This window comes from Anomalospiza imberbis, chromosome 9 (assembly GCF_031753505.1).
Source record: "Anomalospiza imberbis isolate Cuckoo-Finch-1a 21T00152 chromosome 9, ASM3175350v1, whole genome shotgun sequence".
In the NCBI taxonomy this organism is placed as follows: Eukaryota; Metazoa; Chordata; class Aves; order Passeriformes; family Viduidae; genus Anomalospiza; species Anomalospiza imberbis.
In genome coordinates this window covers 3,120,740-3,142,996 of record NC_089689.1, presented here as the reverse complement: position 1 = coordinate 3,142,996, position 22,257 = coordinate 3,120,740, and the positions used below count along the sequence as shown (strand labels likewise).

The 22,257-nt window shown below is 56.6% G+C and overlaps 1 protein-coding gene across 16 annotated transcripts in view; it reads left to right on the top strand.

Moving 5' to 3' along the window:
• Nucleotides 1-16,542, top strand: part of CACNA1E (calcium voltage-gated channel subunit alpha1 E) — a 111,487-nt gene extending 94,945 nt beyond the window's left edge. For 6 of the 16 annotated variants that reach the window (XM_068199372.1, XM_068199371.1, XM_068199374.1 and 3 more), the window contains 10 exons: nt 1,167-1,263; nt 7,502-7,607; nt 8,996-9,103; nt 9,591-9,691; nt 9,961-10,067; nt 10,612-10,720; nt 12,148-12,276; nt 13,685-13,865; nt 13,951-14,141; nt 15,867-16,542. In XM_068199372.1, coding sequence (XP_068055473.1) covers nt 1,167-1,263; nt 7,502-7,607; nt 8,996-9,103; nt 9,591-9,691; nt 9,961-10,067; nt 10,612-10,720; nt 12,148-12,276; nt 13,685-13,865; nt 13,951-14,141; nt 15,867-16,406 — 1,669 coding nt within the window. In that variant the 3' untranslated portion in view covers nt 16,407-16,542. Of the gene's footprint in view, nt 1-1,166; nt 1,264-4,970; nt 5,619-5,694; nt 5,792-7,439; nt 7,608-8,995; nt 9,104-9,590; nt 9,692-9,960; nt 10,068-10,611; nt 10,721-12,147; nt 12,277-13,684; nt 13,866-13,950; nt 14,142-15,866 lie in introns of those variants that run through there. The other 10 variants (XM_068199382.1, XM_068199375.1, XM_068199373.1 and 7 more) reach the window with 5 other exon arrangements.
• Nucleotides 16,543-22,257: the final 5,715 nt, after the last annotated feature.

The following is a 22,257-nucleotide window of genomic DNA, read 5'->3' as shown; positions in this document are numbered from 1 at the left end:
AGCCAGTGGTTAGGGGACATGGTAGACAGTGGTGGCAGCCCTGGCCCCAGTGCCGGGCTAGGAACAGGTGAGTACATCCCAACAGCTCCTACCACATCCCAACAGCGGCACCATCACACGGAGCTCTCCTGGGGAGAACATCCAGCACCAGGGGGGAGCAGGGATGTGTTTTGTCCAGATGGTTGGGGTCTGGTTGGTTCTTCATCAATGGAGAGGGGATGGGAGAGGAGCGAGGAGAAAGAAACCAGAGGCAAAGGCGCCGGGTAGGACGGTGACGGCGCTCTTTGCCTCCCCGCATGGTTTCACTCCAAGCTTGTCCGAGGATGCCCAGGAGGCTGCAGTAGCTGCACCTCAGCACTTCCACCCCACGCTTCCCCAGGGGCTCTGGGCTGGAGCGGAGTGGGGAGCTCAGCATCCTGCACCCCCTCCTGCCAGCTCTTTGCCTCGGCTGCTTCCTCGTTCCCGTGGTGCTGGAGGATACGGCCGTATCCTGGGCTGGCTGCACCGGCTCTGGGCAGATGTGCTTCTGTGGGAGGAAAGGGGGTGTGCGTTTGGAGAGGTTTGCTTCTAATAATGTGCACCCTTGGCAGAGCTGGGCTGGTGGCCAGAGCACAGGACTGGACTGGAGAGCGCCAGGTGCCACAGCCCCCAGCTGGTCACATTATCCCTCCCTGTCTCAGGTTCCCCAGATCTTGGAGGCACAAGTGGCTCAGCTGCCAACCTCACTGGGACCTCGTGGGTCTCAGAGGGTTGGCTGTGTGAGGACAGGGGCTCTGGTGATGTGATGGGGCACAACTCCTTGGGCTAGAACTCCACCAAGCTGCAGGCTCACCCTGTCTAAAATCCCAGCCCTCTCCCACCAGGCGCAGGGGTCAGGGGCACAATGAGGAAGGGTCACGGGATGGTGTCCACCACCAAAACTGTCCTTCTCCAGGGTGAGGATGGGACAGTGTGAGGAGATATGAGCTGGCTCTCATGGTGGAAAAGGCACTAGCTGATGCTCACAGCTTTTTCTCCTCTCTGGGTTTGACAGAGCCAGAAGGAGAAGAGCTGTGCTCTGCTGGGGGTCTTGCCCCACAGATGGCCCCAGCATCCCCCCGTTAAGCTCTCCATCCTCCCCTCCACCGTCTCAGTGTCCTATTAACCCACCTGTGCTTCCTTTGCAGCGGCAGGATCTCGTATAAGGATATGTACAAATTAGTACGGGTGATCTCGCCTCCTCTGGGCCTAGGAGAGAACTGCCCCTACAGGGTGGCGTGCAAGGTTTGCCTCCCAGTCCTCCGCCACAACCTGGCCACGGGACACACCATCCACCCCTCCTTCCCCCGCTCCACTGCCACCGCGCCTCCCCAGGGAACCCTGACGTTGCTTTCCTTCGAGTTTAAAGAGGTCCACTGCCTCCCAGAGCCAGCAGCTGTTCCCCTCCAGGGGAGGCATCAGTGGGGCTGGGGGGGGTGGGGCTCAGAGCCTCCTGGGGTGGGTTTTGACAAATTGTGCCCCCCAGCAAGCCCCCCGCCCCAGTTCCACCGGTGCAGAGAGCCCTGAGGGGCGCCAGGCCAAATGCCACTGTCCCTGCTCGACTCCTTAAAGCACCTCACGTGGGACAACGAGGTTTTTGGGAGGGTTTGCTCCTCAGGAGGGAAGGAGGAAGCAAAGGCTGGAGGATGTTGGGGACTTTGCTGTTGTTTTGGACAGTGAGGGCCGGGGGAGGACGAGGAGGCCAGGGTGACCCCTGTTCACGAGGGATGCTGTGCTGTACCCGACAGCCCTGTCCTCAAGTGTGGCACTTTGGAGTACAAACAATCACATCTCTGAGGAGCAGGACTCTTGCTAGTCTTGCACAAAGCTTGCTGGATCTGCCTGGGATATGGTGACACCAGGGCACACCTCTGGAGCTTGGCAGCTCCTCTCCCTTGAGCTCAGTTCCTGGCTCCTGGCCATGAGTCCAGGGCAGCGATTTGGCCTCCTCGTGTCTCTCTGACTTGAAGGGGTTTTTTAAAAATTTTATTTTGGGGTGACAGTTGAGCAAAATCCCTCTCCTGCCGCATTCTCTGAAGTGCCATGACACCTTTGTCTGTGCCTATGGCACGAAAGGATGAATCACAGAGCCTGCTCTCCCTTCTGCATCCCTCACGGCTTCTGAGGTGCACGAGGGAACTCAGACAACTCCAGCCCTTGCTCTTGCCTCTGCAGGAGGCAAGGAGGGTTCCTTGCTGCAGCGTGGTGTAGTCACCACATCCTTCTGGAAACACCAGAAAGGCTTTCCTTACAGATGCCACCCCTGGAACAGCTCTGTCACCCTCCACAGCTGGACGGGGGGACGGTTTTGCCAGAGGCAAAGCAGCACAAAGAACACAAGGCCCGGATGATTGGTCACCTTGTTTAGGAAGATGGATTTAGGAGCAGGAGATTTCTTGCAAGAATCTCAGATGGGGTCGTCTGTTCCAGGAAGGGCTTCTTGGAGTCTTTCCAGTCTTCTCTGCTGCTGCATCCCTGGCAGAAGATGGCAGCTTGGCTGAGGACACTTACTCAGGTCCCTGAAGGCAGAAGACACCTCCGGGAGGAGTGCTGAGCCCTTCTCAGCTGGGCTCCATGTCACATGCTGCTCTCCTAATCTGGATCACCTGGGGCTCAGAGGGGTACCTGTAATGCTTCCTTGGAAGAGGGAGTCTCAGAGCAATAGGATTTCTGCTGACTGTGGATGGGCAGAGCAGTGAAGATGGATAAACTCAAGGAGAAGCAGAAGCAAAGAGTACTGAGAACAGCTTCTGTTGTCATGCCATCCCCATCTCTACCTTGTGTTGCCTCAGTCTCCTCCTCCCTGTGCAGGAGATGTTTCAAGAACACAAGATTTTTCAGGAGTTCCTATTGCCCTGGAAGAATTCCCAAAAGATGAAAAAAAAAAAAAAATCCTTGTGGTTGTTGCATCTTGCCAGATCCCAAAATGCCAAGTCAGCTTGCACACGTTTCAGTTCAGTGAGCCTGCCCTGCCTGCCAGGTGAATGCTCCACAGATAATATCCCTGTGGACTTCACCTCTTCTGAATCTACTCTCACAGCACTCCTGCTGCTCCCTTCCTAACAGCCTGTGTGGCACAGTATTTATCTCCTAACCACAGGAGGACAGATGTCCTGTGTCCCACATTTCCTCCTCTGCCACTCCCAGGCTTCTCTCAGGGCTGAGCCATTAATTCCTGGTGGTTTTACAGGGTATAATTCCTGGTGGCCACCTTGTACTGTAGCTGTGGGTCACATCTCTGTCCAGACAAGGATAGATAGGTCAGATCCCCCATCCTGGGTGTGCCCATGCTTGGACCAGCTCTTGGGAGTCATCCTGATGCCTCAGGTTTTAGCTTTTATATTTTTCACATTCTGTGCTGCTTTAGTGTGTGGCTCTGGGCTTCATATGAGGGGATGGTGAGCTCTCTTCACAGAGCAGAGAGACAAACCAATTCCTTCTCCAGCTGGGGACCAAGGACAAATGATCCATATCTCAGGCCCAAGAGCATAAACAACATGGGCTGAAGAGGAAAACAAGCAGGATGGGACTGCATGGGCTAAAGCTGGAATTGGACAATTAGCTCCAATGTGCAAATGGAGCAGAACTTATGGAAGTGAGAGACCCCGTGAGCAGTCGTGCATTTTGTGACCATTTTGGTTCATCTTGGGTGCAGCCCTAGCTGGGCTCTTGTGCTGCCCATGGTGGATCCATTGAGGCCTTTAGTAAATCCCTACTTTATTTTTTAGCTCCACCTAGTCTCTGGTCTAGGTCAGCCTTCACAAGGCATCAATCCTGCTCGGATGGATGTCATTCCGTGTGCCTGCCTGTGCTTCACTCCGTGGGGAAATGGTGTCTGGGCACAGCTGTGCTGCTCAGAAAGCTCCAAGATCTCTGCTCTGAGGAGCAGCAAAGTGTGCAGTTCTCATGTGATCCCTCTTGGTCACTGAGGCAAAGTCTTCCTTTCATGGACTCCATTCTTCCTTCGTTGTGAGGAGGATCTCAGTCTGAAGGGCAGTGCCTGTTTTGTGCTGGGTTCCCCAATATTCCCCCTGCCAGGAAGGATGGCTGGAAGATCACTGTCTTGCTTCCTTTTTTGCACTGAATTCATGCATGAAAATTTTAGTCATCTCACCCTGACCTGGTGCTCATCCAGCCCTGCCAAGGTGCTGCTTGCAGACTCCTGGATATTTCCTCTTGGTCATCCTGCTCATCATTCTCCAGAGTCTTATCAACCATATTTGGGTGTGACTGGCCCAGCCCCTTCTGTGCCTGCACCCCAAACAGATCCTGTCACCATTTCTGTTCACATCTGAAATGTCAGGACTTATCTTAGTAGGAGCCTTTTTGACCAGGGGGCTGCTTCCAAACCCTGAGAAGAGGAGACCTCATCTCCCCTTTCCACACTGCTCTCAGCACATCCTAGGGAAGAAGCCAAGATCCCGTGCGGATGCTTAATTTTTTGGCAGTGCCCTCTCTCCCAGGGCACCCCAGCTGAGATGGGCTCGTGTCCAGCAGTGAGGGTCAATGCCTTTGGTGTCACGAGGTTGCCCCAGCCCAGTGACCATCCTGAACCTTGCAGTACAGGCTGGGGGCCTGGCACGAGGGGAAGAAGAGGTGACCAAGCCCAGGATCCCTGGGAGATGTGGACGTGCAGAGAGAGGGAGGCACAGCCCAGCTACCCCAGCCTGGCAGAGGGCAGCCTCGGCTGGCCCGATTTTGGTGGCATTCCTTGCTCAGCAATCCCAGGCAGCTCGTTATGGAGCAGAGGAGTGCAAGGTGGGGAGGGGGGGGTCCTGCCCTAACTGCTCCCGTGGGAAACCCAAACAAACCCCAATGTTGGAAGGCCCAAACAGCTGCCTCTGCTGAGACTCTTTAAACTCCAACCTGGTGGAACTTGCAGCCGCATGTGGGAGAGAGCCAGGGCGGGAGCATGGCATGCCCAACTTTTCCTCCCGGTTTTTTTTTTCCAGCCGATTCAGCATGCCTTTTGCACTGGTGCATGGTGGGAAAGTGGTCCATCCGCAGAGCCAGACGGAAGCAACTGGGCATCTTCCTTTGACAAGTGACCCTGGCCCACTGCCTTCTATGCAAGATGCTGCCTCCCAATTGCATAGACCCCACCAGCTGGGGATACACAGCCTTTGGCTATGGGTTAGGTGGCCATGCCAAGCACTGCCAGGCACCCCCCCCGGGAGGGAAGATGCTCCGGAGGCCACAGAGCACCGTGGTGCAAAGCACCCTTATCTCAAATAACCCATGGCTCGAGTGCCGTGTATCTGATTTATACCACTCGCACACAGCCCTGGAACCTGTGGGACGAGGTGGGGGCTGCTGGAGGGCTTTAGGAGAGGGGTTCAGAGCAGAGGAGTCGTCCCAGGCTGGTAGCGAGACAGGCGCTTGAGGCCAGCAGCAGAGAGGAGAGGGGTGAGTCGCTTTCTGCCAGCATTCCTGGGTCTGTGTGAGCAGTGCTATAAATCCATATCAGGACAGTCTCTCATGTATGATTTGCCTTGATTAACGGGTTTCCTGTTCTTTTCCTGTTTGTCCGTTTGTTTTTTTTTTGTTTGTTTTTGTTTTATTTTTTTCTCTCCTGTTTATTCCTGTACTATTTTTCGTTTGTACGTTTTTTTCCGCTCTCTGGGAATGCCTCCTCTCTCTGCATCTCCCTCCCTCCCCTTCCCCCTCCATGAGCAGTGGCCGAATCCATTACACTGAGATGTATGAAATGCTGACTCTTATGTCACCACCGCTAGGCCTCGGCAAGAGATGTCCTTCCAAAGTGGCCTATAAGGTAGATCAACCCTTCCTTCTCTGGGGGTTAGAGCCCAGCAGGAGCCGGGGCACCTGCGGGAGGCGGGGAGCCGGGGAAGCTGGGGAGTTGTTGGGGTGTCCAACATGTGTTTGGCTCACTCCTGGGGAGCCCGGTGTGCCCACAAGAGCCCTGGCCACGCTGGCTGCTCTCCACTGCCCACGCACGTGATGCTGCCGTGCTCGCTCGCAGCTCCGAGGGGAGAAGGAGAGGCAGGATCAGCAGTGGTGTGGAAGTGGGAGGGCTGCAGGAGGTCAGGTCAGGTGAAGTGAGGTGAGGAACAGCCCTGTAGCACAGTTAGGAGAGTGAGATGTCCTCAGGAGTTCATGCCCAGGGGCTTGGAACCATCCTCATCCCAGCCAATGAAGAAGCCCATGGAGATGGGAAGCAGGTGGGCAGTGGGGACAAATCCCAAATCCCACAGGAGCAGGCCTGCTGTGCCTGAGGAGCCAGGACCATCAGCGTGGGCTATCGCAGGGATGGCTTGTGCAAGGCAAAGCCAGGGGCCTTCCAAAGGCAGCTCTGAGCTGTCCCACCCGGAGTGGTGGCTGTCAGTCAGGTCCCAGCTGTGTAGGCATGGATCAGGAGCATGGGAAGCTGTGGAGGATGTGCTGTGGGAGCTGTGTGGCTTTCTGAGGGCAGCAGCTGCCAGGACAAGACCCAGAGCTACAGGAGGATCTGTTGTTGAGGAGGAAATTAGGGTTTTTCTTGGCCTTTTAGCAGGGCTAGCACAAAGGGATTCCTGCACACTTCCAAACACACTTCCACCCTCTCCGGCTCTCACGTGTTTGTTCACACGAGCATACATCCACCATCACACTTTTCCAGGGGGAAAAAGGGAGGCTTGAAAGCAGGAAAGGGACATGAAAAGCCGGGTGGAAAGGAATGGGCAGGGAAGGGCTGACCCAAGGTATTCACAAAGCAAAATATACTCTCTGGAAAGTGGATCTGGTCACTTCGGTTTGCACCCCGCCTTGCCAGGGTGGGGAAGGAGCATGGCGTGTCTAACCTGCCTTGATTGCCCTTTTCTCTTTCCTTCTGCACTTTTCCCACCCTCCCCTTCCCTTCCTTTCCCTTCCCCACCCATGGATAATTTGGACCCCCTGCATGTGCTGGCAAACTTCATCTCTGAAAGACGCAAAAAGGGAGTGCCAGGATGTAGCATGCTAGAGGAATCCAGCTGATCTGAAGTCCCTGAAGGTTAGGGACCCTCCTCTCCCCTGCCCCAGCTGGGAAGGGTTGAGAGCTGGAAAGCCAAACCACCCGGGAACGGAAACCTGAGCCCATCTCCCCTTCCTGCAAATCCCACATGCCTGCATCCCTGATGGATCAGGTGTGTCTTCCCAAAAGTGCCAGGGGGTGCTGCGGCAGCCCCGGTGCCGTGGGGAGGGGGGCTCAGGGGCCATTCCTGGGGTGCAGGAGGAGCCCTGGAAGGCAGTGAGCCGGTGTCCTGGGGTGGAAGGAGCCGGGGAGGTGGGGGGCCGGTGGGGTGATCCTTGCCCTTCTTTTTTGGCTGTGCTGTTTTGACACTCCTTGTTGCTTTTTATTTTCTTTTATTTATTTCTTTTTTTAATTTTGATTATTTTTTTTCCTCCCCCTTTTGTTTAATGTTTAATTTCTTTTCCTCCAGCCTGGTCGATGTGTTTTTCGATATTGTTTTCCGTCCGCTGTTTTCTTCTCTCTCTTGCGCAGAGACTGGTGCTGATGAACATGCCCGTGGCCGAGGACATGACAGTCCACTTCACCTCCACCCTCATGGCCCTGATCCGCACGGCCTTGGACATCAAAATTGCCAAAGGTAAAGGCTGTGGCAAAGAGGGGCACTCTGCAGAGTGCCCATCATCCTTTTGTAGAATCCCAGCACGGGTTTGTGTTGGAAAGAGCCTCAAAGATCATCCTGTTCCACCCCCTGCCATGGGCAGGGACACCTTCCACCACCCATCCAGCCTGGCCTTGAACACTTCCAGGGTAGGGGCATCCACAGCTTCTCTGGGCAATCTGTTCCAGGGCCTCACCACCTTCTGAACTTCTTCCTAATATCCAAGCTCAATCTACCCTCACTCAGCTAAAAATTCTTCTTCCTTGTCTTATCACCTCAGAAAAAGGCCCTTTCTCTTTGGCCGGGCTGAGGACCTCACAGCTAATCTGGGGTCCAGAGCCTCGATGCACACAGATGGGAGCAAGTACATTGAACAGGCAAATTTCTGCCACTTTCTGTTAAAAAAAAAAAATCTATCTCTTTAGGGAAGAGGTAGAGAATTCTTCATCAGAAGCTGTTTCCAGAGAAAAGAAACAGCTTGATGTCCACTGTGTAATGGAGGAGAGAGAGAATTCCCCTTCCTCCCCATGTAAGAAGCCAAACCAAGGATGGAAAATACGTGCTTGGCTTCCTTAGGCTGTGGGGAAAAGAAACCTTTGTCTCTCAGGGAAGATAAAATGTTCAGAGCAGGAAAACCTCCTTTGTTGTTGTTGCTGGAAAGGCTGTGATTCATCAGATCAAAAACTTCCTGCAGAAACATGGCATTTTCAATAAAACCTCCTCTAGGAACAGCTCAGCTACTGGGAGAAAACCCAACCCCGGGTAAGATGTCATCCAAAGCCCAGTGCTCAGACAACAAGGATGGGTTCAAACTCCTCCAGACAAAGCAGAGATTTGAACCTGGGTGTTCTACAGCTCACCCAAATTGCCCCTCTGCTTGGGTGGCTCTGTTAGGGCACGTTGACAGCTTCTGATGGTCCTGGGCCTTCCTAAGCTCAGCAAAGCCCTGGCCAGAGAACTCTGCTCTCCGTGCACAGCCTCGCCGAGCATTTCAGGATTTACCGAGCGGAGCTGCTCTTCCACTGGCACATGATCTGCTCACCAGCAAAAAGAAAGTGGGGCAGCAGCAGGTGTGTGTGGGCTGGAGTAGGATTGGAGCTGCAGAGACGGACCCAAGGCAAGCTCGAAGGTGGCAGCTTTGAGTGGGAGGGCAGAGGATGGGGAGATGGAGGCACATATGGAAGGGATGGTAGGAGAGTTTCCCTGTGGGAGCAGGAGACCAGGCTCGCTGAGGGCAGATAGCCCTCCCAGCCCAGAGAGATGGATGCTGAGGTGGAACCTCACTTCAGGATGGGAAAGGGGGGTTGGTTGGACCCTGGTGCCAAGGTTTGATGTGTGTGGGCCATTTTTGCTCCCTGCTGTTGAAGGTGGTGCAGATTGGCAGCAGTTGGACTCTGAGCTTCAAAAGGAGATTCTGACCATTTGGCCTCACCTGTCCCAGAAGATGCTTGACCTGTTGGTACCCATGCCAAAAAGTGAGTCTCTGGGGGGGGCTTTCATTGCTTTCAAACTCCCCTCATCCCCACAGCAACTTATTCCCAAAGGAAGGTGGGGACTGGCCAGACCCATCCCCAGCTTGGGGAGAAGTGGGCGAAGGGTTTGTTCTGCCTTGTTCTGCTTGCCTGCTTGGGAAGTCTCTGGAAAACCACCCAGTTTGCAGGGATCTACTCCTGCCAAAGCCACAGGCTCCTGTGAATCCTCTCTGGAGCATAGGCTGAGCACACCTGATGATATGATGAGAACGTGTGCCTTGGTGGCTTAGGATGATGATGATTTCAAGCCATCTTCATCTATTTTATCTCCATAGGGAGTGTCTGGGTGCTCAGCACGCTCTCTTTTGGAGCGGTGAGAAGAGTTTGAGGGTCACCAGGGTATCCCAGAGCAGGGCTCTTCCCAAGATCCATGTCGGTACCTTCTCTTACAACACAAGTGACCCCATTTTGTTCCCTCTCATGCTCCCAGCCTCTGACCTGACTGTTGGGAAAATATATGCAGCCATGATGATCATGGATTACTACAAGCAGAGCAAGGCGAAGAAGCAGCGGCAGCAGCTGGAGGAGCAGGTGAGGCTCAGCCAGGGCAGGATAGGGACATTCAGATCACCCTCTCTGCTTCCCACCACCTCCCAGCCCAGACGTGCAGCCAGCTGGGATGAAAACAACAGCACAGGTCAGGGTTTGGGGACTACAAGGCATGTCTGCGATCAGCCTCAGTCCCTGACAGGGAACACGAGCACGGTGTCCTCCTTCCAGTGGTGGGAGCTTGGCTTGGGAAGCACTGGATGTTCATCCACATTTCCTACCGGCTCAATTTCTTCCTTTCCCCAATGCAGAAAAATGCCCCGATGTTCCAGCGCATGGAGCCGTCCTCTCTGCCGCAGGAAATCATCTCCAACGCCAAGGCTCTGCCGTACCTCCAGCAGGACACCCTCTCGGGCCTGTGAGTGCTGCCTGTCACTTTTCTGTTCCTGCAGCCTTTCTTTCCTTCTTGGAGCTGGCACTGGGCTGCAGAAAGGGTTAAATTGCTGCTGGGAGCAGGGAGAAATCTCCTGGCACAACGCTTTTGCAGGATTCCAGGTACCTGGTGTGTGTCAGCATCGCCAGCAGCAGCTGAGGTGGGAAAAGGGGATGGCCACGGGTCTGTGGATGCTCTTCCTGCAGGATCATCCTGGTACTCTTCATCCAGGGTGAAGCTGGACCCCAGGAGCTGTTGAGCAGTGCACTGGGGAATTCCAGCACCCTGGCTGGTGGGAATGATGTGTTGAGGGTTTCTGTCACTGCTCTTGGGATGTCCCACTGCTGCTGCAGGACTCGAGGCACTGGTGTCCTCTCCTGCCCACTTCAGCTCTCCAGGGAACTTGATGTTTGTCTCAAACAAGGGGTCTAAGCAGCCTGGGGGGGCAGGCACGGGGCTCTCCAGCTCTGAGCTGCAGGAGAGCTGATCCCGGGGTCATGGCCTCCCTGAAGCTGGTCTGTGTTTGCAGGAGCAGCCGAGGCGGGTTCCCCTCGCTGAGCCCGCTCTCGCCACAGGAGATCTTCCAGCTGGCATGCATGGATCCGGCCCAGGAGCAGTTCCAGGAGCACCAGTCTCTGGTAAAGTCATGCACTGCTCCTCTGCAGCCCCAGCATGGATGCTGGTGGGCACGGGGAGGTGTGGGGAGTGAGCACAGCACAGGGATGGCAGCTGCTGGGTCATGCACAGATCCAAAATGGGACAAATACCCCTGGATGTCCTGTCCCTTGCCTCTGGCACTGGGGACACAGCCATCCCTGGACCTGCCCTGATCTGTGGGGCCAGGCAGCCCAAGTGCTTTTGGGGCGAGAGCCGTGACCAATGTGCTGCAGTAAAATATCCTTCTCTCCACAGGCTATTTTTTCCACTGAGCACTCATGTCAGTGGGTTACCCCGTGCTGAGTGATGGTATCTGATGTTTTCGGATTCGTGTCCATTTTGTTGTCAGTGGTGGCGTCCCCAGTCCCCAGCCAAGCTGTCAAACTGTCTCCAGCAGGAGCAGCCCTCTCTGGCCTCCTGTCTGTCTGTGTGTGTATATATATATATCACATATCTATATATATCACACATCTATATATATCACACGTCTCTATATATCTCCATGTCTGCGTTCCTGCACCACCCGACGCAGTGTGGCACCACCGTGTGTCCCCAGCCCAGTCCGTGTCCCCAGGGTCTGTAGCTCTGTGTCACCTGTGTATGACACAGGCAGGCATCCCCTGCCTCAGCCACCCCAGCCACGTGGGGAGGTGGCAGATCAGACTCCCCCTGCCCCCATAAAGTCACTTTCTAGTGACCTCCAGGGTCGCTCTGTGCCCATCTCCTCGACACCGTGAGTGAACATAAGCATCCACAGAGTCCCCTAAAAACTGGGAATTAACCAAAGCATTTAAGTGCTATGGGCAGTGTGTGCTCTTTTAACAGGGATGTGGCCAGGAAGCTTTGATGTTTTTGAAAATCCTATTCCTATCCATTTGTCCCCTCCTGGCCAAAGAAGGAGTTAAACCCTGAGCAGTCAGGGTGCCCCCAGACCCAGGCAGGGTTTCCACTGTCACTGTAGAAGTGCAAGGGCAGCTGGCCATCAGGCAAGCCTGAAGCACCCCATCAGGGCTCACCTGGGGACTGTGAACTGGAGGGTATTTTTCGGTGGCAATGTGATGAATTCTAATGGCTTAGACTCTGTTTTTCATAGAATCATCAAATAGTTTGGGTTGGAAGGGACCTTTTAAAACTCATCTATTTCCAATCCTCTTGCCATGGGCAGGGACATGTTCAACCAGACCAGGCTGCTCAGAGCCCCATCCAACCTGGCCTTGAACACTTCCAGGGAAGGAGAATCCACCACCTCTCTGGGCAACCTATGCTAGTGTTTTACCACCTGGTTTTGGCCAACTTAAATTCTGCCCCTGGCTGAGCAAGCAGGGCTGTCCCCTGCCAAGAGGCCCAAAGCAGCGTGCTGCCCTGCTCCAAGCCCATCCCAAGAGCTTGGCTGTGTGTTTATTTCCAGGAGCCAGAGGTTAGGGAGTTTCAAAGAGTGCAGCCCTCTAACCGTGGCAGCTACCTTCCCGTGGATACTCAGGACCACGCTGTCTCTGGGAGGGCCTCCTCCATGCCTCGTCTCACTGTGGATCCCCAGGTAAAACCAAGCAGAGCCCCCACAGGTGCCGGGTCTGATCAAAGCCAGCCAGATGACGCTGGGGCTTCTCTCTGTGCTGAGCCCCGTGGCATCCCCAGCACCCTGATACCAGAGCTTCTCCCTTTCTTTGGGTGCTGCACGAGTAGGAGCTGCTGTTGCCCTACAAGGGGGATGCTGGCAGCAGAGAGCAGCCTGGGGTATCCATCTCCTGGCTCGTGGGGGAGGTCCAGGACCACGCCGGGAGGCGGCATGTTCTCCCCACGGTGGGACACCCCCTCCTTTCCTGCAGCCCTGGGCACTGGCTGAGGTTTGAGGAGCCCCAGCCCAGCTGTCAGATGATCACAGGTGATGAAACGCCTTCTCCGTCCTTTCCCATCGTCCCAACACGTGCACTTCTCTGTCTGTCCAGGGGAACCCAGGCCACATCTCACCTCCTCATCTGTCTGCCTGGTTTCTCTTTGTTCTGTCCTGTGCTCAGCCTCCCCCAAGATGCAGATGTTTTTTGGGGGTTGGTGTTGCTGTGAAATCTCTGGGTCTGCTTGCTCACCTCGGGGCAGGCACCAAGTCTTGGTGTGGCGCTCTGTGAGGGTGTGAAGACAAAGGGAGGCTTTGTCTCACGGGCTTTCTTGGTCATTCAGCAACAAAGAAGGGGATGGGAGCAGGAAAGGTGAGAGGAGCTGGAGAACAGCCTGAGGCTGCAGTGGCAAAGAGCTGCTAGAACTAAGCAAGGGAAGTATGGAAGGAGGTGATGTTTTCTCCATAACATGTGAAAACACAGGGTGTAGAGGGGAGAAGGTAGGAAGGAGAAGCATGGGAGGGAGAAAGAAAAGGAAAGGGAAGAATAAACAACAGCATGAGTCAGGAGATAGGGAATAAGTGCAGGGGAAAGGGTTGGGGATGTGGAATAAAGGAAGAGTAGGGAAAAAAGGTGGCAGCTGGAAAAATGAACACAGAGCAAGGGGCACTGGGGGACCCCTCTGCCAACAATCTTTTCAAGGACTGCTCCTCTTGAGGCTGCTTTCCTAGTGAATCCTAGTGAATCCAGCAGCCTAGGGATGCTGGCGAGGCAGCCTGGGGGGCAATGCTGTGGTGTCCTCCATGTCCCCACACACAGCAGGAGGTGTTGCTGCTCTCCCCCCAGCCCTGGGCTTGGCTTTGCCTGTGCAGCACAGCTCCAGCCGGCTGGGGAAGGGGAGCCCACGAGCTCCAAAGCTATACCCCGCTTTCCTCCCACCCCTGATTTGTGCAGAGATTATCTGGGGGGGCTGTTCTCAGGCTGGCTGCCCCCACCCCGAATTTCCCCATCCCACAGCATGGCCATCCCCGTGGTGGGGGTGAACCGGTCATTCCTGACCGCCAGCCCTGCCTGGCGCTAATGCTGTCCCCGGCTGGCCGGGGTTGCTTGCAGGTGGTGACGGACACCAGCTCCATGCGGAGATCGTTCTCCACCATCCGGGACAAGCGGCCCAACAGCTCCTGGCTGGACGAGTTCTCCATGGAGCGCAGCAGTGACAACACCTACAAGTCCCGCCGGCGCAGCTACCACTCCTCGCTCCAGCTGTCCGCCCGGCGCCTCAATGCTGACGCGGGTGAGCCAGGAAAACCCCAAAAAAACCCTCCAGCTGAGCTGCTGCAGAGGGGGTGGTGGTGGGGACTGACGTGGGTGTCCTGCAGGCCACCGGTCCGAGGGGCACCGCTCGGGCAGGGAGCGGGGCCGATCCAAAGAGCGCAAGCACCTGCTGTCCCCTGACATCTCCCGCTGCAACTCCGAGGAGAGGAGTCCCCAGGCACAGGAGGAGTCGCCGGAGAGGCGGCGCGAGTCCCGGTCACCCAGCGAGGGCAGGTCGCAGACACCCAGCAGGCAGGTGGGTGGTGGAGATCCCTTCCTAAGCACAAAGGGAAGCACAGAAAAAGCTCCTTGGCAAAACCGGGAAGATCTGAACCATCTCATCTCCTGGTGGTGGCATCTCTGTGTCTGCTGTGAGCTGAGCAGGTTGGGGCTGCTCAGGCACCCTGCAGAGTATTTGGGGACAGGGGTGGATCTCATGCTGATCCTCCTGCTGCTATGGCATCCGCTCCCTGCCAAGGTGAAGGTGTCCCAGCCTGGAGGGGCCAGTGCTTGAGTGAACTTGAAGCCAGCCATGGAGATGCCACCCATGGAGAGCAGCAGATGGCGAGCCATCAGCTCTTCCTAGGGCGGGTTTGGGAGTGCTTTTTGCTTTTGACCACCAAAAGCATGGAATCAGAGTATCCTGAGTTGGAACAGAGCACAAGGGTCATCAAGTCCAACTCAGAATCCCACCATGTGCCCGAGAGCATTGTCTGAATGCGTCTTGAGCTCTGTCAGTCTTGGTGCTGTGACCACTTCCTTGGGGAGCCTTTTCCACTGCCTGACCACCCTCTGGGTGAAGCACTTTTTCCAAATATCCAACTTAAACCTCCCCTGGCACAGCTTCATGCTGTTCCCTTGGGTCCTGTCACTGGTCACCAGGGAGATCAGTGCCTGCCCGTGTGCTTCTCTTTGTGAGGAAGCCGCAGACCACGATGAGCTCACGGGGCAGGGATGGGGCAGAGTCGCCCTTTCAAGACAGAGGCGAAGTCCAGGGGAGCCCAGGGTGGGGGGAGAGGGGGTGTGGTGTGGTGTTCTGTGGGGTGCTGTACTGTGCTGTGGGGTGCTGTGCTGTGGGGTGCTGTGCTGAGCTGTGCTGTGGTGTGCTGTTCTGTGCTGTGCTGAGCTGTGCTGTGGTGGGCTGTGGGGTGCTGTGCAGTGTTGTCCTGTGGGTTGCTGTGGGGTGCTGTGCTGTGGTGTTCTGTGGGGTGGTGTGCTGTTCTGTGCTGTGCTGAGCTGTACTGTGCTATGCTGTGGGGTGCTGTGTTGTGCTGTGGTGTTCTGTTCTGTGCTGTGCTGTTCGGTGCTGTGCTGAGCTGTGCTGTGCTGTGCTGTGCTGACCTGTGCTGAGCTGTGCTGTGCTGAGCTGAGCTGAGCTGAGCTGTGCTATGCTGTGGGGTGCTGTGTTGTGCTGTGGTGTTCTGTTCTGTGCTGTGCTGTTCTGTGCTGTGCTGTTCTGTGCTGTGCTGAGCTGTTCTGTGCTGTGCTGACCTGTGCTGAGCTGTGCTGTGCTGAGCTGAGCTGAGCTGAGCTGAGCTGTGCTATGCTGTGGGGTGCTGTGTTGTGCTGTGGTGTTCTGTTCTGTGCTGTGCTGTTCTGTGCTGTGCTGTTCTGTGCTGTGCTGAGCTGAGCTGAGCTGAGCTGACCTGTGCTGTTCTGTGCTGTGCTGAGCTGAGCTGTGCTGAGCTGAGCTGAGCTGTGCTGTGCTATGCTGTGGGGTGCTGTGTTGTGCTGTGGTGTTCTGTTCTGTGCTGTGCTGTTCTGTTCTGTGCTGTGCTGTGCTGAGCTGAGCTGAGCTGAGCTGAGCTGTGCTGTGCTATGCTGTGGGGTGCTGTGTTGTGCTGTGGTGTTCTGTTCTGTGCTGTGCTGTTCTGTTCTGTGCTGTGCTGTGCTGAGCTGAGCTGAGCTGAGCTGAGCTGTGCTGTGCTATGCTGTGGGGTGGTGCTGCCTGCATTCCCCAGCGTGTCCCGGTGCCTTGCAGGGCATGGGCTCCCTGAGCGAAAGCTCCATCCCCTCCATCTCGGACACCAGCACGCCCCGGCGAGGTCGCCGCCAGCTGCCGCCGGTGCCCCCCAAGCCGCGTCCCCTCCTGTCCTACGCCTCCATGCTGCGACACGCCGGGGACACCTCTCCTCCGGCCGACGAGAGCGAGGGCGGCTCGCCGCTGCTCTCCTCCAGCCTGGATCCCAACACGGCCGGCCCGGCCGAGCCTTCCAGCTCGCCGGCGGGGAAGCAGAGCCGGCAGTCCACGCCGCAGCGCTACATCTCGGAGCCCTACCTGGCGCTGCACGACGACTCGCACGCCTCAGACTGCGGTGAGGAGGAGACGCTCACCTTCGAGGCGGCCGTGGCCACCAGCCTCGGCCGCTCCAACACCATCGGCTCGGCGCCGCCGCTGCGGCACAGCTGGCAGATGCCCAACGGGCACTACCGGCGGCGGCGGCGAGGGGCGGCGCAGGGCGTCATGTGCGGGGCCAGCATCGACGTGCTCAGCGACACCGAGGAAGATGACAAGTGCTAGAAGCTGCCCCCCTCACCCCGCCTCAAACCCGCCACCCGACCCCGCCTCGGCTGCCCCGTCCCGCCCTGCCCTTCTCCAATGCATGCTCTTCGCCACGCCTGGGAATGAAACTAAAAACCAAAACCAAACGCGGAGGTTGGGGGGGGGGGGGGGGAACAAAACAAAACGAAATGGAAAACCCAAACAAACAAACAAACAAACAAAAAGCCCACCCCAAACCGACCGGAACGGAAGGGGAAGAAAAAATGAGAGAGAAAAAAAAAAAAAAAAAAAAAACCAACAAAGAAAAGAAACGGAAAAAAAAGAGAAGTCTTTGTGCAAAAAAAAAAAAAAAAAAAAAAAAAAAAAATTAAAATCTGTGGACTTTCATTTATTACTATCACTTTTTTTTTCTGCACAGAGAAGCATTTGATGGGTGGCAGAGCGGCCCGGCCGGGTTGGTGTGCTGGGGGACAAGGGAGAGCCCCCCCCCGGCCGCAGCCCTGCTCCCTGCCCCAAGAGGGATCCCCGGGAAAGCTCATCCCGAGGGCTTTCTGCTCCCCATGGCCAGAGAGTCCCAGCAAAGGGATGCAAGGGACCCCCTTTGCTCTGTTGCTTGGGCTTGTGCTGCTGTGGCTTGGAACTTCCCTCCCCGAGGGTCTCATCCTGCCTGGAAAGGGGCAGGATGCGACGTGGGGTGCAGGGGATGAGGGGTTGGGATGCACCCATACAGACCAGAGCAGCTGTGGCTGCCAGAGGGGGCAAAACTGGTTTGTACTGGGGGTGGGGGGCTCAGTGCTGCCGAATGTACCCTGTGTCCCGCCGACATATATTTATTTATATACGGAGAACTCTAGGTGTGCCTGTGTGTGTATATACGGGGTGTGTGTGTGTATATATATTTATATGCTGTATATATAAAGATATACACATACATAGATTTGTTTTAATCACCTGAAAATGCTGGGGAGCCCCTTGGGGCTCCTGCTTGCCTGCACCCTGCTTTGGTGGGGGCAGGACCGAGCCTCCCCGGGGGGCTGCTGTACAGAGCACTGGGAATGTCACCTTGCTCCCTCTGCCAGGTGTTTCCAGCGGTGGGAATTGCATTTTCTCTGTTAGAGATGGCTGTGGCAAGGGCTCCTTGGGCAGCTCAGTGCCTGCAGGAGTGGGATGCCCAAGGGATGAGGACAGAGCTGTCCCCAGGAACACAGCTTGCTTGGCACCAGCAGTGCCAAGGGGGTGATGGCAGACCTCTCTCTCAGAGGCCTCTTTGCTTGTTTTCCCAGGAAAAGAAGATATCCGTGTCTGCAGGGGAGTGAAGATGTTGTGAGTGCATGATGTACCTTAAGATCTGTCTTCCGGGCAGAAGCATCCGGCTTTGGCACCAGCCCTGCCTCAGTTTCCCCTGCAGCCATGGCCTGTGCCCTCTCCGGGGACCTGGCACCCCTTTGGAGAAGGGCTGCCATGGGGGGCTGGCTGTGCAAACCCCATGGCCCCGGTGTGGGAGCAGGTGGGTGTCCAAGAGCTGGGGAAGGAGCTTTGTCCTGAGCAGGGTGGCTCAGCCCTCCTGCAAACATTGAAAATGCAGCACAGGGCCACCTTCCAGCGCCAGTCATTAATTAATCTGCTAATTATGTGCTGTCAGCTCTCAGCGATCCATGCTGTGGGTGCAGTGCTGTGCCTGCCAGCCCGGGGAGGTGCTGCTGGTGGCCCGTGCTGATGGGGGGCTCGCCCTGGTGACTAGCGCTGTGTTTCTGCTATGAGTTGTGTCTGTCGTCAGCCCGAGCGTGGTCCTGGGGAGCTGGAGGGTGCTCCAGCCTCCTGTGCCTCCCTGTGCCTTTGGAGCCTCAGAGAAGGGCTTGTTCTCTGGGCTGGGGCATGCTCGGTGCGTTTGGGCCAGCCATGGTGGCCGTGAGTGGAGATGGGATGTGGGGATGGGCAGGTAAGGGCAGCACAGCCCTCACCGTGCCCTTCCTCCTGCCCCCGGGTTTGCTTTGCTGCAGGTTGTTGTGGTCTGGGTCTCTGGGGCTGTTGTCCAGCTGAGCAGCAGCCCTGGCCAGGCTTTGCTTTGGTCCTGGATAGCTCGTGGCTTCTCCTGACAGAAAGATGCACAAACTGCCCTGCTCGTGCATGTGCAGATCATGCCCTGATCGCTTTGTGAGCTCCCCCGAGGGAGCTCTGCTTTGTGAGAAGCAAATCCCAGTGGCTGTGAAGGCTTCCTGCTCCAGGGCTCGTGCATGGACCAAACCCCCTCCTTGTCATGGCCAAAGTGCCCTCTGTGCACCCCTCACAGGGCCCAAAGCTCCTCCTGCCTCCCGCGGTCCCTGATGGCGGGGGGCACCTCTGCCGTCCCAAACAGACACTTCCACCTGCCCAGGCACCCAAAAATTCCACAGGCAGACCTCTCCATGCCTTTGGCTCAGATCCTGCCTGTCGCCCCTCTGGGCTCTTGGGGACAGTCCATGTCCCACGCAGCCGTGGGGAAGGTCCCTGGTGGTGGCTAGGGACACGGGCATCACCTGCTCCCTTCCAGCCATCCGTGAGCAGTTCGTGGCTTCACCCTGAAGCTTCCGGAGCGTTGCTCCCAGTGGCGGAATTTGGGAGAGCCGGGTCTGGCGGGCAGCGTGGGATCGCTGGGACCAGGGACCAGGGACTCGGTGCTGCTGGGGGCCGGGAAAGGCGATGCCGTACCTGCTCTAAATATAGGTGTCGGTATCGTCTCCTTCTAAATGCGGAAAGGTGTCTGACAATGCGCCGGGCTCTGAGTAAGAGCCCGCGGAGGGGGGGGAGGAGGCGGCTTTTTGTGTCTGTGCCTGGCGGGTGGGAGGGAGGCAGCGATGCTCTCCAAGCGGGGGCACGTTTCATGCGGATTTCGAGCTTTTTGGGCGCTTTTCTTTCCTCAGCCCCGGCATGGGGCCGGCGAGCGGTGTTGGTGATGCTCCGCAGCGGTGGCACAGGATGGGGCGCAGCCCCCGGGGCGTGCCCGCGCTGCCACACCGGGCTGCAGTGCCCGAACCTGAGCTTTTTGGCATGTCAGCCCTGTGTTTAACTAACGTACAGAAACTGTGTGGAACAAAACACAGCCCCTTTTTACCCCGAAAGGGTCCGAAAACGCCCCGCTTCTGCCTCTCCTGAAGCAGCCACAGCGCTGCTCCCGCGGTGGGGGGACAGGCAGGGACCTGCGGGGACACGGTGGCACCTCCACAGCGCGTCTCTGAAACCAAAAACAGCCCCCAGGAGAAGCACGGGAAGGACTGTGCCGAGGGGGGAGGCGAACCAGCCCCAAGGCACCACTGCAGCCTGTGCCTTGCTTTTCAAGGCGCTGGACTCGGCTTTGCTGCTGTACGATCTCTCCTCTGTGGAGTTCTGGACATTTCCGCAGCCTCCCGGACACCAGGGCTGTGCCACTCGGTGGCTGCTGGCCATGCTGGGCCACGGGAGGCAGGATGGGGAGGGGGGGATGTATTTCAACCTCTGCCTGCATAGGACATGCCCTGGGCGGGCAGGAGTTCACCGGTGGCATGCAACCGGTTCCCAGCTCGCTGCCGGGACTGGATTCGAAGCCCTGCAAATCTCCTGGGGGGGCTGTGGTGGGTGTGCGAGGAGGTGTGGCAGCCCTGGCACGCGGAGCCCCGCTGTCCCCTCCAGGCTGGCTGTCCCAGCACCATCCTCCTGCCCCCCCCAGGAGGCCTTGGATGGCAGAGCCTCCCAGGCGTGGGGCCGGTGACTCCTGGGGCCATGGGAGGGCGGGTGGGAGATGTTCTGCCTTCATCCCCCAGCTCTGGGGTGGGATGTTGTAACATAACCTGCTCGTTTGGACCCAAACGGGGAACCGAGCTGACCACCAACAATGTACAACTCCTCAATGTTTTTTGTCAAAAGGAAAGAAAAATAAAACCTTGTTGTAAAGAACCGCTGCAGACTCGGTGTCATTGACACCCCCCGTGCTGGGGGGAGCTGTGGGGACTCTGGGTAACGTCGTGGACCCCTGAAAAGGTCCCCATGGCAGGGAGGAGAAGGCACAGCCTGTGCTGGCACTGCCATCACATGGGATAGGGTGTTCTGCAACCCCAGGCAGGGTGGGGGGCTGTGGAGGAGAGGGGCAGGGAGGGTATTTGAGATATCCTGGGCTAGCTGTGGCTCAGACCTGGCTGCTTCCAGACACGGGGGCTAAGGGGTGCCGGGGTCTGGGGAGGCTGGGAGAGCCAGGGCCAGGAGCCTGAGGAGCTGTTAATGGTGGCACTGCAGCAAACTGGCCAGGGGAAACCAAGAGTATCACGGTGACATCGGTGACATCGTGTCACAGCAGGAATGCAAGGGAGCAGCAGCCTGCACATTGAGCTTGGAAACCCCGCTGGGATCCATGCCTTTGGGGCATCCAAACAGCTTGGCCACCCCTCCATGCCTGCACTCAGAGATGTCAGGTGGATGCAGATGCTGTTGCCTGGTCCAAAGCTTGTGGGTGAGTTGTCAAGCAAAGATGCTGAAGTCATGTCATATACTTTTTTTTTTTTTTTTTTTTTTTGTCAGGGTGTTTTAAAGCATGAAAAGTTCCAGCAGCCAGAGGTGAGGCAGCAGCCTGTGGCAGCCTCCAGGCTGAGCTGGTGTGACAGGGATGGTTTATGGCTTTTCAAGAACACTCTCCTTCTTTCCCAGTCCTGTGCCAAGAAAAGCTCAGGGAAGGATGAAGGCAGTTGCCTTCTCTGGACCTCCCTGAGCTGAGCTTTACCCTGTGTGTTTCACAAGCATGGTGCCAACAAGGACTAAGCCCAAATGACCTGTAGTAGGAACTGTTTTTATCCTGCCCTTCACTTTGTGTGAATTTCCCTTTATTTCCCAAATGCTGACAGATCTGCTTTTCACTTCTCTGGCTCATGAAGTGATAAGAAGTTTTCAGTGGGAAGTGTAGAGTTCCAGGAGATGGCCCAGCTTTGAGAGCACTTCCCGAGGCGATGAATGCAACGACAGCCCAGCATTTTTCCAGGCTGGGAAGTGAGTTCCCATTTTATAGCCAAAAATGTGATCTGCAGTCCTGACTGCGGGGAAAGCTCTGCAGGGTGGTGATGCCACCTTCAGCGCTGAGGAATTTGCAGTGCTGTTGGAAGCAGTTTGAGGAGAGGATGTCCTCCTGTGTGGGCCAGAAGTGCTGCATTAACATCCCTCGAAGTGACTGTTTTAAGTATGAGCTGCTCCAAAAGCTCTGAAAGCCTTTGGAGTGTGCAGGTCTCTGATGGACATCCCATGGAACCCCACCTCGGATGCTCGTACGAGGATGAGTGGTGGATGCAGCTGCTTGAGTGCATGACCACCTCTAGCACATTTCCCCAAATCCCCTAAAATATCTGGGGCCATGGAGAAGACACCCAGGGCAATGCAGAGGCAGAGCTTCATCCTCACAAGGGAAACTGGTGCTGCAAAACGGGGAGCCTTCGCTGTCGGAGAGCCAGAGCTCTGCCTGGCAGGCGCAGAGGCTAAAAAAAGCCCCTTGACAAATGGAACAGAAAGGTTAAAATTATCTGTTCATCATCTGAATAACAATGGCGATGCAGATTGTACCTGCTTATAATAGCTCCAGGAGACAGGGGATAAATTGGGAACAAAAGTACCCCAGAAACAGATGCTGCTGCCAGAAGTGCTGAGGCTGCTCCTCCTTGAGGAGCCACTGGGGGCAGGGCCACCAGAGCCCAAAAACCTGGTCTGCGTGTGCTCCTTTCAGCTTGCCCTGCGTGCTCCAGGACCCTTCCGAGCTGCCCAGGCTCCCGGGATGTGGGAGCCACCCCAGCCCCTGGTAGCCCTGCGCTGTGCACGGCCTGGGGGACATGAACAGTCCTGTCCTGGGACAGCTGCAGATCACCACCCCGTAACCTGGGTC